The 16971-nt window shown below is 51.1% G+C and overlaps 1 protein-coding gene across 1 annotated transcript in view; it reads right to left on the bottom strand.

Moving 5' to 3' along the window:
* Positions 1–892: 892 nt before the first annotated feature.
* The window catches only part of Chst3 (carbohydrate sulfotransferase 3), a 35425-nt gene continuing 19346 nt past the window's right edge, over positions 893–16971 (bottom strand). The window contains exons 2-3 of the mRNA XM_041656455.1: positions 7686–7921; positions 893–6713 (exon numbers count right to left, since the gene is read on the bottom strand). Of these exons, the coding sequence (XP_041512389.1) occupies positions 5429–6713; positions 7686–7834 (1434 nt within the window). The 5' untranslated portion in view covers positions 7835–7921 and the 3' untranslated portion in view covers positions 893–5428. The remainder of the gene's footprint in view (positions 6714–7685; positions 7922–16971) is intronic.

Here is a 16971-nt window from a genome sequence, read left to right as displayed (position 1 = left end):
GGCATGTGGGGGTGGGAAGAAGTGGTGGGGACCAGTGGGAGGACCTCAGGACTCTGAGAACGCACTTGAAGGGGACAGTGGGTCCCTGCCCCTTCCTCTTCTTTTATTTTCATGTTCTGGCCATGACACAATGGTTTGGCCCATGGACTAAAATGTCCCCAACCCTGAACCCAAACAAACCTTTTCGCTTTATAAGCCAATGGCCTTAGGTACGTGTGTGCTAGTAACAGGAAACTGACTGATACAGGGCTGGAATCTAGTTCACACCAAGGCGACAATGGCAGAGAAACAGAGCTGCATCTTGAAGGGACTCCGCGACACTGCTCAGCGGAAAGGGTTCTTAGCCATCTTCTCACGGGGCTGTTGCGGTTTTAGTACACGCAGAATGAAGCCTCAAGCAATATCTTGGCATGCAAAAAGAGCCACCCTTTAACTGACTTTTAAATCCCTAACATGGCTTTGGGTGACAATGTTTGTGGGCAGTTACATATTTCACCCCCAAGTGAAAGTGAAGCCAGGTAAGGTAAGTGGCTTGTCCAAGGCCAGACTGTGACAAAGCTGGACCTTGTCACCAGGTCCTCTCATAGTGGGTCAATGCCCCAGTCCCTGCCCCGTAATATCTGAGTGTCTCAGACATCATGATTCCATCTGGCGCCGCAGAGCAGGCTCACCAGACCCGCCATCCTGGGATCATAAATAACATTCTTCAGGCCCTGACACCTATGTTCACCCACGCTCCTCGTGGGCTTCTGGCGCTTGGGAGTGGTTGGGAAAGGGTCACAGTGTAAGTCACATGTTTCTCACTGCCTCGAATGGTGTTTCTTCTCTTCATTTTTATGGCTCAATTACTGCGGAGAACAAAAATAAAGGATCGTGATAGAATTTACTGCTTGTTCGTTTTTAATTAAATAAGTCAGGCAGGCAAGCCGCCAGGAGAAAGGTTTCACATTCTAGTCCATGAAGCAGACTCTGAGAGTTATCAGCTCTCAGACGAGAGCAACAGAACCAGGCTTTGGAAGATTATCTGCAGCCACAATGAGAACATGCGGGTCAGTGACAGAGGCGGGGGCTATGTACGGCTGCACTGGAGGCAGAACAGAATGTATCCCCTACACACACACGTACTCCTGAGCACGCATGCACATGCCATGATCGTTCAGACTGGGAAGGAGATGTCCTGTACCTTGTAGCCACAAGGCCGGGCACTGGGTCCAGGTACCAGCACAAAAGAAACATTTGTAGGACCCACCAGAAGTGGAGGATGGTGGTGAGAACCAGGAACTAGAATATCTAGGGGAGGTGGAGACTACATGGGAGGCAAAGTTCAAGCCCAAATATAGTGGAGGCAGGTGACAAGGTTGCTCTGTTCGCCTGGTCAGAAACTGACCCACGGCAAGGCCACGGTAAAGGAACAGTGTATCTCTATCGGCAGGAATATGTAAGGAGTCTGTACCCCTACAGTGACAAGGACACAGGTCAAAGGATCTTGACACTTTTTCGTTTTTTTTTTTTTTTTTTCCAGACAGGGTTTCTCTGTAGCTTTGGAACCTCTCCTGGAACTAGCTCTTGTAGACCAGAGCTGGTCTCGAACTCACAGAGGTCTGCCTGCCTCCGCCTCTCGAGTGCTGGGATTAAAGGTGTGCGCCACTTCCCGGCATTAAGACACTGGAAGTTACAGGCTCTGCCTGTACTCTTAAGTTGTAAGGCATGGTTCCACTGTTTCAGAGAGTGTTTGGAGTTGGGAGGGAATGTAGCTATGCTCCGGGAACTCACTGCCTCCTTGCATCTCGCTGAGCCAGGATCTTCATAAGCAGTACACCAGCTCCAGGCCCTGATTTTAGTGAAGTTCTCTTCTTCCCAGGTGTACAAGTTGGGAGGACCCATGTGGCTTCTCGGAAGTCTGGTCCCTACCCCTTTCTCCCGCCGCCCCCCATCTTAGAACCATCCCTCTACTTTTGTGATGGAACTGCCTTGAGGATGCGCCTGCCCTCCAGAGTCCAGCAGTGCTCAAGGACCAACCCCCTGGTCTACTGAAGTGAGCTCTAGTGTGGAAGAGGACTGAGGGATTTGGGGGCATGGGATCAAACCATCTGCTACTCTTAACTCCTCCTACCCTCCCTTCCGGCTAGAGAGACAATGGGTGCATCTTCCACCATAGGCCAGACACCAGTAATGATAAGAATCACTGCGATAGGCCACCTGGGTGCCCTTTGATCTTTGGGGTTAGATCAGCAGTTGTCTCGTCCCACCAACAAGGCCATTTCTCCATCTAGCCCTATGCTAAGAGTCCCTAAGCATAATTCTAGCACAGCACCCAAAGAGATGTCCAGTCATTTTCCCCTCACTGTCCCTCTCCAAACCTGGGAATTTTTCCTGGATGGCTGAGCCTCAGGGGATGTTTCAAGGCTATGTCCACCCACCCATCCACCTGCTTGAGTTGTTCTGTTGCTGTACACAGCTGAGCAAAGCAATACAGCAGAGGGCCCTCCTATTGTACTTCTGAACAATAAGAGACCCACAGAACCTCTTTATCATCCTGGGCTTCCATGAGCTGGTCCTGTCTCATCTTCTGCGTGGTCCTCAGGTGTCCTAATGTGTGTGCGGCATGCGAATTGTTTCTATTATTAATGTTATTATTATTACTTGTACTTCTTGATTAGCGTACAGTTTTCAGTCCCTGCAAATAATACCGTCTCTTCTTTCCACAAAATAAATAAAGTCAACTTGCTGTGCACACAGCATTGTCCACGTCCTGAGAAGTCCCAAAGGTCCACTGTGGGCATCTGTCCTCAGTGAGCTGAGACACAGATGCCTTGGCCCCCGGGGCAGGGAGTGGGAAGGAAACTCACCTCGGCCCCTCCCACCTCCCATGTGCTGAGAAGGGAATGTGCTCTGCATGGAGGGCGTGGAGAGAGGATATCTGCACCCCTGGCGTGCCCACAACATCATGTCCCCATCGAGTACCAAGAGCCAATGTCCCTGTGACCTCAAGCAGGAGCTACACACTTGCTCTTAGATGATCAAAACCTATAGTAGAGACGGGCTCAACTGACTCTGAGTACACTCGTGTTTGGGACCCAGCAGCTGAGCAGGCAGGTCACAAACCCTACAATATGGGGAGTGTGCTGCCATCGTCCCTTCCCCACGTCAGTGCTAGCCATGCCTGCTTCCACGCGACTACGCGTGTGTCTGTATCACTCACACCAGCTCAGTCCTGGGCTTTGACGGTGCCAGCTGTAGCAGTTGTCCAGAAATAGCAGTGTGACAACCAACCCCCACTGCGGAAGTTCCGAGGCTAGCCTGGGTTCTGTGCCTCAGCTTGCACAGGGAGGGAAGAGCTTCTGCCTTGGGGAACCTAGCTGCTCAGTCAAAGGCCTCTGAACCCACCTCCCCCACCCCTTCCCTCAGCCACATGTTAGGGCTTTTAAGAGATTTTCAAAAAACCTGTTCTGGACGCTCAGAGATGCTAGGCTGGGGTTTTAATTTTTTCCTTGCAGAGTCTGACCTCGAAATTGATATGGAGTTGCACCTTGAACTTTTGGCTGCCAACCTCTACTTCCCGAGTGCTGGGATTACAGGCATGTGCCAACATACCTAGCTGGTGTGGTGCATGGAACTGAAACCAGGGCGACGTACACAATAGATAAACACTGTAGAAGCTGGGCTACCGACCTAGGGCCCAATGGCAGCTTCTGAGAGTCATTCTACATGGAGTTCACACAGACATGCATGTAGGTCCCTAGGGGGCGCTGAGTGACTCTGCTCCTCCTAGCAGAGTCCCCTCCTTCTGGTCTACCCTTTACCAGGAACCAAGTGTTCCCTGCCAGGATCAGCCTCGATCAGCGCCGAGGAATGCTCCTACAGAAACAAGGCCCCAAATAGCCTTAAAACAAAAACAGCACCAAACCATAAATAACTTAAAAAGCCCAAATAAAATACCCACCCATCTTGAGTTGAGCATGCCTCTTTCCCAGAACCCTAAAGTAGACATTCCTTTTAGACATTAGCTGTAACCATGGCAACCCGAGGGCTGACCTCTGTCATCTAGGAGGGAACTAGCAGGCTGCTGCTCAGGGAAGCTGAGTCTTCTGTGGCTTCTTCCTGGCAGAGCACTCTGAACTTTGGCTGGCTCTAGAAGGCGCTAACTGGAAATAGTAGGCCTATGAGCTGTCTTTTGCTTTCAGGGACCAAAGCTGGACCTGCTGGTTAGGCCTCAGGTAGCCTTCAAAAACGGGCATGCTCCCGAGGAGTGATCCAGATGGAGCCTTTGAACAGCAGTCATGTGAAGGTTGGTCATGCCATCTCTAAAATATTCTGCCTCCCAGCTGTGGCGTGTGGATGGGTCAGAGGAGGTAGCCATGGCAACCCCTGATGCTTAGCAGTGATTCAGAGACCAGCATTCCATTCCAGCTCTGGTCAGGGCAAAAAGTGTCACTGTCCCTGAATATGGCCCCTCTTCACATAACCCTAAAAATGTAACTTAAGGCTCCTGTTTAAACATGTGATACAGGAAAAACAAAAACAAAAAAACAAACCAAACACTGCGAGCAAAAAGAACGGGGATGCTTTTCTATATCAGTGTGTGAATGTGTATATGATTGTGTGTGTGTGTGTGTGTGAGAGAGAGAGAGAGAGAGAGAGTGTGTTTATGATGCTTTCTTGTCTCTGTGCTGAAAGTACACATGTTTGATTTTTCCTTACGTTTGTAGTGCTGGGGATCAAACCTCAGGCCTTGTGCATAAGAGGCAAGAACTTTACCACTGAGCCACACTCCCAGCCTTGCTCTCTCTACGTGCACTTTGGCTGATATTCATGAGTAGCCAGAACGGCTAATCAAACCCCTTTGTATCAGTTGGTATACAGCCATTGTCCCCTCAGGAGCTTCAAATGTCCCCCTTCCTCACCCAAGACTGCCCTCCTTCTTCTAAGGAGTCAGCCAGATCCTAGGCTTTTCTGTCTCAGAGCGGAAAAGGTTAACATTCAATATAGTAGGAGATCTGAGTGAGTGGAGCGGGCCTACGCCCTTCTGGTTGTTAAATATTTGGACTCTGGCCCACACAGCCTACAGGCCTTTGTGTGCAGCATGTTTTTGTGACCGTGTGAGGCAGAGCCGGGGAGGTGTGTCCATGCACAGGAACCAGCCTGGGTCTGCTTAGGACACTGCAGGTTGTAAAGTGTGTGGGAATGACCAGTACCACCAAGGACACAGTGCACTGCTGTCCTCAGAGGAGCCCCGAAGTCCTAGCTGCGGCTGCACTGGGGAAACTAGCTGGCCCGAGGCCTGCAGCTACAGCCAGGGCCTATACCCCCATCATCGCTCCCCATTCTGACTCTCTGCCAGGGCTGTGTTTCACTGCCAGGCTGGGTGTGAGGGAAGCAGGGCCAGCATTTCATAAGAAGGGATTCCCAGGGTCCCGGGCATCCCTCACTACGTAACCCAGAAGGTGCCCCGCTCCTCCAGCAGGCTGATGGAACGGTTGGTGAGCGAAGCGGCATCTCTGGCCAACTTGTAGCCAAAGAGGTGCATGGCCGGGCCGCAGGCAGCCTGCACCACCTGTGCCAGCTTGAAGGGCATGCTAAAGCGCCACTTCTCAAACTGCTCCGAGGAGTTCTTCTGAGTCGAGTAGATGTCGCTGCTGTCACGGGCCGCTTGGGTGTTTTTCTGGATCCAGTCCTCCACCTGCGGGGTCAAGGGGATGCCGGCGAAGCCATACATCTCTCTGGCCTTTTGCAGTGGCCTGCGTGCCACGTCCTCATAGCGCACTAGCATGTAGCGCCCACGCAGCCAGGCTGGCTGCCGCAAGCCCAGCTCGGCAGACAGGCGGATGCTCTCACAGTTGCCCCGCAACCGCTGCACTTCATCCTCGCTTAGCCGGTCCTGCCCCTCTGTCAGCCACTTCTTCCAGCTCTCGTACTTGCCCGCGAAAGCCACCATGCGTGAGGCCAGCACAGCCCGGGGGTCCCGCACCAGCTGGATGACTCGCAGGTCCAGCCTCGGATCCTCCGCAAGTGGCTGCAGGAACTCCAGCTGACGGATGCGCACAGCCTTGAGGGCCATGTGGTCCTTACTGCGGCAGGCCTCTGCCGCCAAGGTCACATTGAGTGGCCCGCAGCGACGGTTCCTGCAGTGGTATTTCTCAAAGACCTTCTTGACGAAGGGTGTGCACACTGGATCCTCGCAGAGCGAGCGGCTGGATCCCCGGCGGAACAGGAACTGAGTCAGGTGGTCCTCCGGAGGTGGACTGATGAAGGGCTCCAGCACGTACAGGTCACACAGCAACAGTTGCCTGAGGACATCGCGGTAGACGAGCGCTGAGCCCGCAGCGCTGGCACCTCCCGGCTGGAAGGACACGGTGCGTTCGATGTGCCACAGTGGCTCGAAGAGGTAGAAGATATTGCCCTGCTGGTTGAAGAACTCGCCCACGAATGAGGAGCCGGTGCGGGTGGTGGCCATGAGGAGCACGTGGCGCCGGTGCCCTGCTGCAGCCTGGTGGGATGGTTTCTCTGCGGCAGGCTCCTGCCCCTGGGCCTCCATCGCTGGCTCCACTCCCAGCTGCAGGCTGAGATTGTGCAGGCGGCTCTGCAGCTGGGAGAAGTCAGAATCCAACTCGCTCAGGGACAAGAGAGATGCGTTTTCCGATAAAAGCAGGGCTGGGTCGGTGCTGTTGGCATCCGCCACAAATTGAGGGATCTGCTTCAGCTTGTCCGAGACCCTGAGTGGGGAGTAAAGGGACAAGGTCTGTGGCTGATTTGGGAGGCCAGCCCCTGTACTAGCCTAAATAGTTTTAGCTGGGTCTCTCCAGATCATGCCTAGAGGCTAAGGATTGAGTGTGGTTGCTTTGGCATAAACCCAGGGGTGACTCAGTGGGAAAGCGAAGCAGTTCATGATGGCTACATATGGGCCCACTTTCACTAAAGAACTCGGGCACTTGGCCCTCTGACGCTTCTCGCTTGTCTGGTGCAAGTCAGTAGCCGCTTCAGGAGAGTTAAGACATGCAGCAGGCATGAGCTGATTCATCTCCAGTCCTTACCCTACCCTCCTTCACTGAGGCTGTTATGCAGGGCTTTGAATCTGGGAGATCAGGACTAAGAAATGGTTTTGTGTTTAGCAGGTTTGCCTCACGCAGAAATAGACTGCCAGCTCAAGGACTATGCAGGGTCACTCTCCTGAGGTTGAGTGATACACAATTTGGGCTGTTGCCCAAGTTGGTCCTACCCACCAGAGTGGCCCTAGCAGAATCCTGCTTCCCGTGAGTTCAGCTTCACTCATGACATCAAGACTTGAGGAGGGGATAGGCTGCTAAAGGGAACCTCAGCGCTAGAATAAACAAGTAGGCCGTAATAGCAAAGACCAAACATCAGCTATGTGGCAGGCCACGGGCAAAACGTGATTACATTTTTGCATGACTGTCTCCACAAGGTGGCATCCCTAGTCACAGACTAAAGAGAACCACCTCGCCCAAGTGAAGTGTTTCGCCTCAGCCCTTGCAGCTGGGAAGGGACCATAGGCGGGGTGGTGCCAGCCTAGGCTGCCCAAGTCTCGCTACCGTACACATGATCTCAGCCTAAGACGCAGGAGGGGCTGGTAGAAGGGATGTACTTCTTGGTTCCTTGAAAACCCCAGTGTCACCTCTGTCCTCAGGCCCCTCACCTTGATAAAGGAGACCTGTGGTTGAGTTTCTTACCTGGATATGATTTTGTTTTCCTTTTCAATGAAGACAAAAACTATGAGCACAAATGCCAGGAACAAGGCATATTTGCCCCGGATCTTCAGACTGTGTACAAAGTCCTGGGGCAAAGTGAGTCCTTTCTCCATGGGTACAGGCGGTACCATGAGGCTCCTCAGGCTGGCAGCTGGCCCTCAGCTCAGGGGCATGGCTTGGCACCCAACTTGTCCTCTTCAGGTGGGGACATCCTCAACCTGCGGAGAGACAGGTACTATATTCCCTTTTCTATAACAAGGCCCTCTATAAGAGGCCGGTCTGCACCTCTTTATCCACCTGCCCCAACCTCCTAAGAGCTGGGATTACAGGTGTATGCCACCACACCTGGTAGGTATTTCTTTAATAGGTTATATTTAAAGATCAGAGGCCAGCACTCTGGAGGGAAGGCAAGGAGATCAAGAGTTCAAGGCCTGCTCCAGCTGCACAGTGCATTTGAAACCAGCCTTTTGTTTCTGCCCCCAAACAAACACACTCCAAAAGGGGGACTGGAGACGTGGTTCAATGATTAAGAACACTCCACGCTCTTGCAGAGGACACAGGTTCAGTTCCCAGCACCGATATGGCAGTTCACAGCCATTCACAACTCCAGTTCCAAGGGATCTGATGTCCTCTTTGCCTCTATGGCTACTGTATGCATACGGTGAACAGACATACAACCAGGTAGAACGCTCACACATAAAACAAATCTTTTTTAAAAAGTCCACGGTAAACAGAAAGCACACTTTGCTGCAGCTAATACTCTATCCAATAAATGCTGCTTATTTTTCCTTAAAAACAAGACAGCAGTAAGACACCCAAAACGTTAACAAGGAGCCAGGATGTAACAGTACAGACTTGAAAACCTAGGAAACTGAGGAAGGACTATTTTTTTTTAATTCAATGCTAGTTTGAGCTACAGAGTTCTGCTGGGCCAGCCACCTACATAATGAGTATTATGAGTGAATGAACGGATGAATGGCAAACCCTTTTATCTACCCCGTTTCCCTGAGTTTCTCTGCTGACCACAGAGGCTAAAAGCTTGCACAGTCAAGCATCACACGGGATATTTAGATAAAGGAGAATTTAAGCCACTGGTCCCCGCAGTTATAATGGAGCCATGGAGCTTCAGAATCCTGATCAGTTAATGACATCACAGCTACCAGTGCCGCGTGCTGTGATACTCGTGTAAAGTCACCTGCTGAGCTACCTGTCACACGAAAGCACAACACACGGCTGTGGCTCAGTTGGTCCAGTGCTTACGTAACACAAAGGCCTGGGTTTTCGAGTCCCAACAATGCATAAAACCAGAAGGTGGTGACCCATACCTGTAATCTCAGCATCCAGGAGCTGGAGGCAGGGGGATCAAAAGTTCCAGGTTACCTTTAGTTACAAAAAAAAACACGGTATGCTGGGCTGGGCTAGCTTGTAGGTCTTGTGTTTTCAAGAGTCTCTGGGTTGCACAAAGAGGCCTGAAGGAGCTGAGGCTTGTGGCTCAGTGGCAGAGCACTTACAGTAAGCACTCATTATAAAGTAGATGGACCAGGGGCACAACCCAGCTATCTTCTCACTCGGGAGTCTAGAACCTTTGGCAAGATTTGCGGGTTGACTGAACCTGATGGCCATAAATCTGCAATCCTAGCTACTCAACTGGTGGAGGCGAGAGGATTGCAAGTTCAAGGCCGGTCCTGGCAACTTAGTAAGACTGTATCTCAAAAACAAAAAGTAAAAGGAGAAGGAATGAAGCCCAGGGACAAAGCGCTTAGCATGCTACAGTCTCAGGTTCGATCCCAGGCTCAAGCAGAAACAGTCAGTTTTGGGGATTGGGGTTCTCTGAGGGCAAGCTTCCAGCCCCATCTCTCCCCTGTTTGCAGGGGCTTTTTCTATTTTGGAGTTGCTGGCCCAACTTTTCCACCCTCACGGCAATGCAGCGTTCCGGGGAGCTTCCGGGTGCTGCCAGGAAGAGGAAAGGCACAAGTGAGCAGAAGTGAACAGAGTGGCAGTCCTTCACCCACCCCTGTGTAGCACTGAAAGCCCAAGGGCCAGGTAGCTGGCCAGGAGTGGGAAGGATGTAGGTTTGGGGGGCTCGGTGAGAGGACCCCAAAGCCAGAAGTTCACAGGGTTCCAAAGGGGAGGGAGGGGGCCCAGATAGGGACTCACTCAGCAAAGGCTCAGGCAGAGCTTGCCCTGCAGGGTGGTAACATGGATAAAATTTTATGCTCCCTTCCTTCTGGGGCAGAGAAGCACATTGGGGTCCTGTGTCCCTTATGTGGCTGTAAGTCTGGGTTGCTTCCTCCAGCATCTCCTACTCCATAGCGCTCATCTCTCAAATCTCCTTGGCAAAGCGCCCTTACAAGTCATCCCTCCAGCGTGTAATGGATAGTGGTGAAAGATGCCAGGATCCCACGCTCAGCCCAGCTCAGCCTGGGCACAGCTAATGATGGGACAGTACCCTCTACCCACATGGACAGCTCTCTGCCTGCTGGGCACGAACAGAGACATTAAGAGAGGACGGAGTGCTGAGTTCCTCCATAGCAACGTCCATTCGGTGAGGGCCATTGTACGCCGGACCCTAGCAATGTTGGGAGTCATCTGAAGGAGCAGCACCCAGGCTTCCCGTCTGGGAGATGGCAGTGGGTATCAGCTGGGACCCATTCCCATTCACCCCTCATGCCAATCAGCCACACAGTTCTCAAGAGTATCATCCTCCTGCCTCATACCTTCCCCTGGCCTTTGCGTCTCCTTCTTTGATGTTCTTTTCCCCTTAAATAACACCCTGGGAGGCTCCTCTGTCACCTCCAGAAAGAGGGACCCTAGCTGCATTTCATCCTGGGGGCTTCACTGCCCCCGCTCCAGCCTATCTCTATTCCTCTCCCTCTGGCCATTCTCCGTTGAAGCGTCCTCTGGGATGGCCTGGGTACACTCTTCCTTCACTTTTCAGTCTCTCCTTAAGCAATAGCAGCGCCCATTTCAGCATCTCACTCCTTTCTTCTGGACCATGAGCAAAAAAAAAAAAAAAAAAAAAAAAAAGCTTTGTCAACCAGTTCGTTCCTTGAACACATTCCTCTCCCAACACATTCCCTCCCATTCCCTCCTCTAACACAAGGCGGCGCCTATGAGCACCTGAACTCATCTGGGTGGGTGGGCGGGCACAACCGAGAAGTGCTAAGTGTCTAAGACACCCAGCCCAGTACTCGGGTGTCTCTAGCTGCTGAAAACCCTCCAGAGCAGAACACAAGTCCTCTAAGGCCTTGAGGACGGGAGCCACATCTCACTCCCAGCCTCTGTGGGCACCATGCAGCCCCAACCCTTCCCGCTTCTCGCTACCTGGGAAAGCCTAGGCGGTGTAGAAAATGGAAGAAGCACAGAGAAACCCTGTCTCGAAAAACCACAAGAAGGAAGAGGAAGAATGTGGAGGGGAAAAAAGAAAAGGAAGGAAAAGAAGAAAAGAAAACCACATCTTTTGGACACTATAGCATAGTATAAAGCCACGAAGTCACACTAGTTGCTGGAACAACACTGAACCTGACTGTCCATGCTTAGATTTCCTGTGTGCACTCACGGGGTTTCTCACCTCTCCGTAAGAAACCTAGCTCTGTCCCACATAGACTTGTTCTGAAATTATTTTTTTCTGAGGGGTAGTCAGCAGCCCAGTGTCACCCCAGCGGAAGTCGCTAAGTGGGGGACAGGAGTGAAGAGATGGATGGATGCCCTTCCAACAATGCTTAGCCCGGCGTAAGATGCTCAGGCATTCTGTGTTGACAGGCAGTTCCCGGGGAAAGGAGAATGCTCGCTAGTTCCACGCGTGAGTGAGGCATGTGGGAGAGAACAGACTGGACATCTGCGGCGGGTGTGTGCTAGGATGTGGGGTAGGCGGACCAAGGGCAAAATGTCACCGTTCATTCTTGAAATCTCATCTCCTGGGAGCCTTTATCTCAAGCCCCTAACAGCTGTGTGCTCGTGACGGGGAGGGTGGGAAAGCCCCAAAGCCCCCATGGCAACTGCTGGGTCAGAAAGCGAGGGAGGCAGCTGGGTGGGCAAGCATTGCCAAGCAGGGCACCAGCTCCCCCACTCTCCTCAGGGGTCTTTCTGCTCCGGCCTCTCCCATGACTTGGCAAACTGCCTCACTGGAGAACTGGTTCCCCACAAGGATGGCTTCCAGCCAGGCTCCTCCACTGAGACCCCGATGGATTGCAGTCCAGCCAGCCCTGCCTCCATCCTTTTGGAGGGGTCCCAGTCGTCAGGAGACTGAGAATGAAGCTGTGATAAGGGCCTGTGCCTTGCCAGACACTGCATCAGGTGCCAAGATTCCCCTCCCCTCTCTCTGGGACCCAGAGCACGGCAGAGACAGCCTCAGCTGTTCAGTGCCTGGACGCACAGCCTTTCCCAGGAGAAGGAAGGGAGCTCCACAGGCAGAGAGGAAGGACTGACCACAAGAAGCATTTCCCATAAGTGAGAAAGTCTTGAGTCCACTTGTGGAGGACAGAAGGCTGACCCCACTTAGTGGCCCAATCAGACAGTGAGCGGTCCCTGAATCCTTAGAGAGTAGAGACAAGGGCTGGGTCTTGGAACTCTTACAAGCCATTGGTCAATCAGGATGGAGAAAAGAAGTTACCTGTTTCTGATGAGCTGGGTTTGTCCATGCACTGACCTGTCCAGGCTAGACCCTATTTCACATGGAAGCATCTAGAGATGGCCTGGGAAGGTCACGCCCCTCCCTACCCCACCCCAGGTCATGACTTTAGTTCTGACAGAACAGTGTATGCCCAGAGGATGCTGGTGGTGACGTAAGTGAAGGAGGAAGAGAAGGAATGAAAGCGAGGATGGGAGGGCACATCTGGTTAATCTCAGGATCCCAGCATCCCGCATCCCATCCAGAGTGCCAGCATCCCGGAACCGCAACAGCCTAGCATCCCAGGGCTCCAGCTGCCTTCTCTATAATGAACACATTTCCCCAGGCACAGGGCATGCTTATAACCCCAGCACTTGGGAAGTGCAGGAGGTAAAATGACCAGGAGGTCAAGTGCACCCCCAACACACACAAGTAAATCAATGTAAAAAGACAAACAGAATGAGTCCATCTGTTATTTCTTATATGTGTGTCCAACTGCAGCCAAGACGGAAGAGCAGAACTAGTCAAAGGCAAAGGTGCTCATGGCCTTATAAGGACTATGGGCCTGAGTCATGGGGATCTAGAGAGCTAAGGGCTAGCCTGATAGAGCGATGAGGTAACCCTGGCAAAAATCAGCCCAAGGCACCCCTCCACCCTTCATGCCCATGCATGGACACGGGAATCACCCAACAGTCACAGTGGCTTGAAGCGCAAGGCCTGGAGAGCTATCCCTTGCCCCACCCTGCCAGGCCTAGCAACCTGCAGCTAGCTAGCCAATGCGGCATGGTGACTGGTGCCCAGGCTGCCTTCAATCACACAGCAGACAGTCTGGGGAGCAGTCTGCTCCGTTAGAAATGAACCCTGGACACCGGCCAGGCAAAGCAATGAAACGTTCCACCCGAGGGAATCAACTGCCACCCATGGGGCTCAAAACGCCGAGGCAGCTACAGAAGCACCGTTGACAATTCTCATGCCTTTCTATGGTGTTAGTATTTTGACAGTCGCATGCTTGCCTCACTTGGAAAAAACTTTCGAGCTTCAAAAAAGGCATGCAGTATCATCCTATGGGCAGTATGAGAAAGGCAGGGATCGGGCTGGGGCTGTAGCTCAGTTGGTAGAGGACTTGTCTAACATGCATGAAGCCCTGAGTTCCGGCCATAACACCCCATACAACTGGGCATTGCGGCATATATGTGATCCTTGAGCCCTCAGAAGGTGGAGGCAGGAGGATCGAAAGTTCAAGATTATCTTCAGGCTATATAATGAATTTGGCCTTTGATATAGGAGACTTCATAAAAAACACAACTACATAAACAAGACGGATGCCAAGTGCAGGAATGCCATCTGTCATTCTTGCTACCCAGGAGGCAGAGGCCGAAGGATCACTTGACTGTGTGCAGAGCATCAGTCGGAGAGATAACAGGGGTTCTGGAGACAGATGCTGGCGGTGGTGGGGCTGCACTTAATGCCGGGAAACTGGGCATTTAAAGCAGTGGTTGCTTGTTTTAAAAAGTTTTATCTATTTTATTCTGTGTATGTGTATGAGTGTTTTGTTCGCACGTATGTATGTGTATCAGGTGCATGCCTAGTACCTGCAGAGGTCAGGAGAGAGTGTCATGTTCCCTGGAACAGGAGCTACAGAGGGTTGTGAGTTGCTGCGTGTGTAGTAAGAATTGAATCCAGGTCCTCTACAAGAGCAGACAGTGCTTAATGACTGAGCCATCTCTTCTGCCCCTAGAAGTGGTGAGTTTTATGTTATGCTATGTATTATTATTATTCTAAGTAAATATGTGGGCAAAGGGGTAAGAAGGACAAAAGAATCTGGGAGGGTGCCCGTTCTTTCCTTGGATGGTGATCGTGGCTTCTAATGCCCACTACAGTAATCACAGCTCTTGGTTGTGGCAGGGCTCAGTAACCATCTGTGGAATCAATGAATGAACTTGCATGGTGTGTGGAACGTCAGTTCCTGCTTTGGTACTTGTCTTTTCTCCCTATGTGAACAGAGTGTTGGGCACCGGTAAGATGCCTGATTTGGGCCTGGGGATGTAGCCCAGTTGGCAGAGGGCCTAGTGTACGTGAAGCCCCGGGTTCTATCCCTGGCACCTCCTACAGCCGGGTGTGGTGGGACACAGCTGCCATTTTCAGAACTTGAGAGGTGAGGCAGGAGGTTTAGAAATGGAAAGTCACCCTTCTCTGCATAGCGAACTGAATGCCAGCCCTGGGCTACATGGGATGCTATTAAAAAAAAAAAAAAAAAAAAAAAAAAGAAGGCTTGATTTTGGTATTGGCATAAAGCTCAATGAAGATGCTCACATTAGTTCACTGAAACAGAGAGACCCGAGGGTCTCCCGGTGGTCACAGTTGCAGTCTGTTTGTTTTGTTTGGTTGGTTGATTTTTATTTTATTTTATTTTTTAAAGAGTCATAGTGAATGTCGTCTGTCACCCCAGCATCCAAGAGACTGGGGCAGGAGGATTTCTGTGAATTTAAGGCCAGCTGGGGCTACACGGTGAAATCCTATCTTAAAGCAAATATCATGAGCTGAGACGGGGGGGGGGGGGGAGAGAGAGAGAGAGAGAGAGAGAGAGAGAGAGGATGCTGTGGTTGCTTTGGGCTTCTTGCTTTTGCTTGCTATCTTCTGGGTGCAGAGCCAGTCGACTAAAGGAGAGCTGGAAGGCAGAGCCCCTTTGCCCTCACAGCTACAGGTAATTCCCTCTGGTTAGCAAAGAAAACTTTCCCATCCTTTAGCATCCTTCTGTAGGACACCATGCCACGACAGCATACCAAATTCCAACTGTCTCTTGCTCCTGCATGCCAGCCTTCCATGCAAGAACATACACCCTGCAGGCTCAGCGTCAAGCTCTTAAGACCATAGGCCCCAGGGTCACATGAACCTCAAGGTTAAGAATGGTCAAAGCCTTAAAGTTTGCAAAAGCTGGGACAGAACACCAGTGGACAAGAGGCTCACGTTATCCCTCTTCTTATTCCTATCCACCTCCGGCCTGCACTTGATATGTGTTTCCCTGAAGGAGAGAGGAGGTGGAGAGAGACAACGCCTCAGAATGGCAGGGAAGACGGTTGCCAAGCCAGGCCGCACACAGCTGGCAAAGATCTCGACACGGCTAATTTTACGTCGCTATTCACATGCTTTTATATGCTTTTATGAATAACAGCCAACATTTTTTAAAAAGTCTTGAGGCTTTCCCACAAATGGATTTTTGGGTTTGGAGAAATTTGGGGGCAAAGCCACTGGGGTGTGTCTTGATCACGAACACAATCTGCTTTGGATATTATAACAGGGAATTTTGGTGTACAACTGCTAGAGAAAGCATGGGAGGGTAAATTGGAGGCACACTTGTATCAGTCAGGGTTCTATAGAGGAACAGAACACACACACACACACATACACACACGCACACACACATATATATATCCCATATATGGGATTTATGTGAAAGTGGCTTACAGGCTATGGTCCAGCTAGGTCCAAGAATCCTGTAGTTGTTCAGTCCATGAGGCTGGGTGTCTCAGCTGGTCTTCAGTACACACTGAAATCCCAAAGAAGCAGGCTCTAATGCCAGTGAAGAAATAAACTTGTCAGTGAGAATAGGCGGGCAAAGAGCTTCCTTTTTCCATGCCCTTTACATAGGCTGGCACCAGAAGGTGTGGCCCGGGTTAAAGATGGCTCTTCCTACCTCAAAATATCCAGGTTAAAAGTGTGTCTTCCCACTTCAAATGATTTAATTATGGTAAGTCCCTCACAGGTGTATGCTTGGGTTTTAGTTAATTCCAGATGCTGTCAAGTGAACAACCAGGAATAGCCATCATAACACTCAATGCCATTTCTTCACATAGCCTGCAAAGAACAAGACATCCTGGGGTGTTCCGTGTGTGTGAAGTTCCAGAGACCCTATCCACACAGCTACGGCATTCACCCAGTCCCGTGTGCCACTCCCTATGGCCCTGCCTTGCTGGAAGTGAAGTGAAGACCACATGACTGACTCTGGTCTGTGGGATGTGGGCGAAAGTGATGTAGACCACTTCAAGGCCTGGTCCTTAAAACGATTCCACACATTCTCCAGAGGCTGTGCTGAATGGCTGGCCATATGTGTGGGTGGGCTTAGTTCAAGATGGAAACAGCTGGATCCACGCTGCTGTGGGAGAGCCAAATGTGCTTTTGCTGTGTCAAGGTATTCAGATTTGGGGTCTGACTGTTTCAGCAGCAGACCCTGTCCCTTTCCTGGCTAATACAAAGGATTGTCCTATAATACTGATGAGGGTGTCCTTTTGGAAGGACTGTTTGGCCAAAACAACATAATTTACATTATTATTATGGTAGATTATTATTATTATTATTGAAAGTGAGGACAGAACCAAGGGCTTTGCCCTTGCTAGACTGTAGCACTAAACTACCCCCAGCCTAACATCATCATCATTATTGTCTTTGTTGTTGTTGTGAACCAGGGTCTCATAAAAGTATTACAGTCTGGCTTAAAACTAGAAATACTGCCAAGGATGACCTTGAACTTCTGATCCTCTTGCCTCCACCTCTTAAGTGCTAGGATTCCCGCTGTGAGGCACCATACCTAATTTTACTAGTTTGTTGTGTTGGATATTTGTCTTCATTAGTTTCTATTGCTTCAAAGGGACACCATGACTA

The sequence above is a fragment of the Microtus oregoni genome, unplaced genomic scaffold, assembly GCF_018167655.1.
Source record: "Microtus oregoni isolate MIOR12 unplaced genomic scaffold, Mior012 000007F_ref0000211, whole genome shotgun sequence".
In the NCBI taxonomy this organism is placed as follows: domain Eukaryota; kingdom Metazoa; phylum Chordata; class Mammalia; order Rodentia; family Cricetidae; genus Microtus; species Microtus oregoni.
The sequence above is the reverse complement of the archived record's forward strand: the minus strand, read 5'-3'. Positions and strand labels throughout refer to the sequence as shown.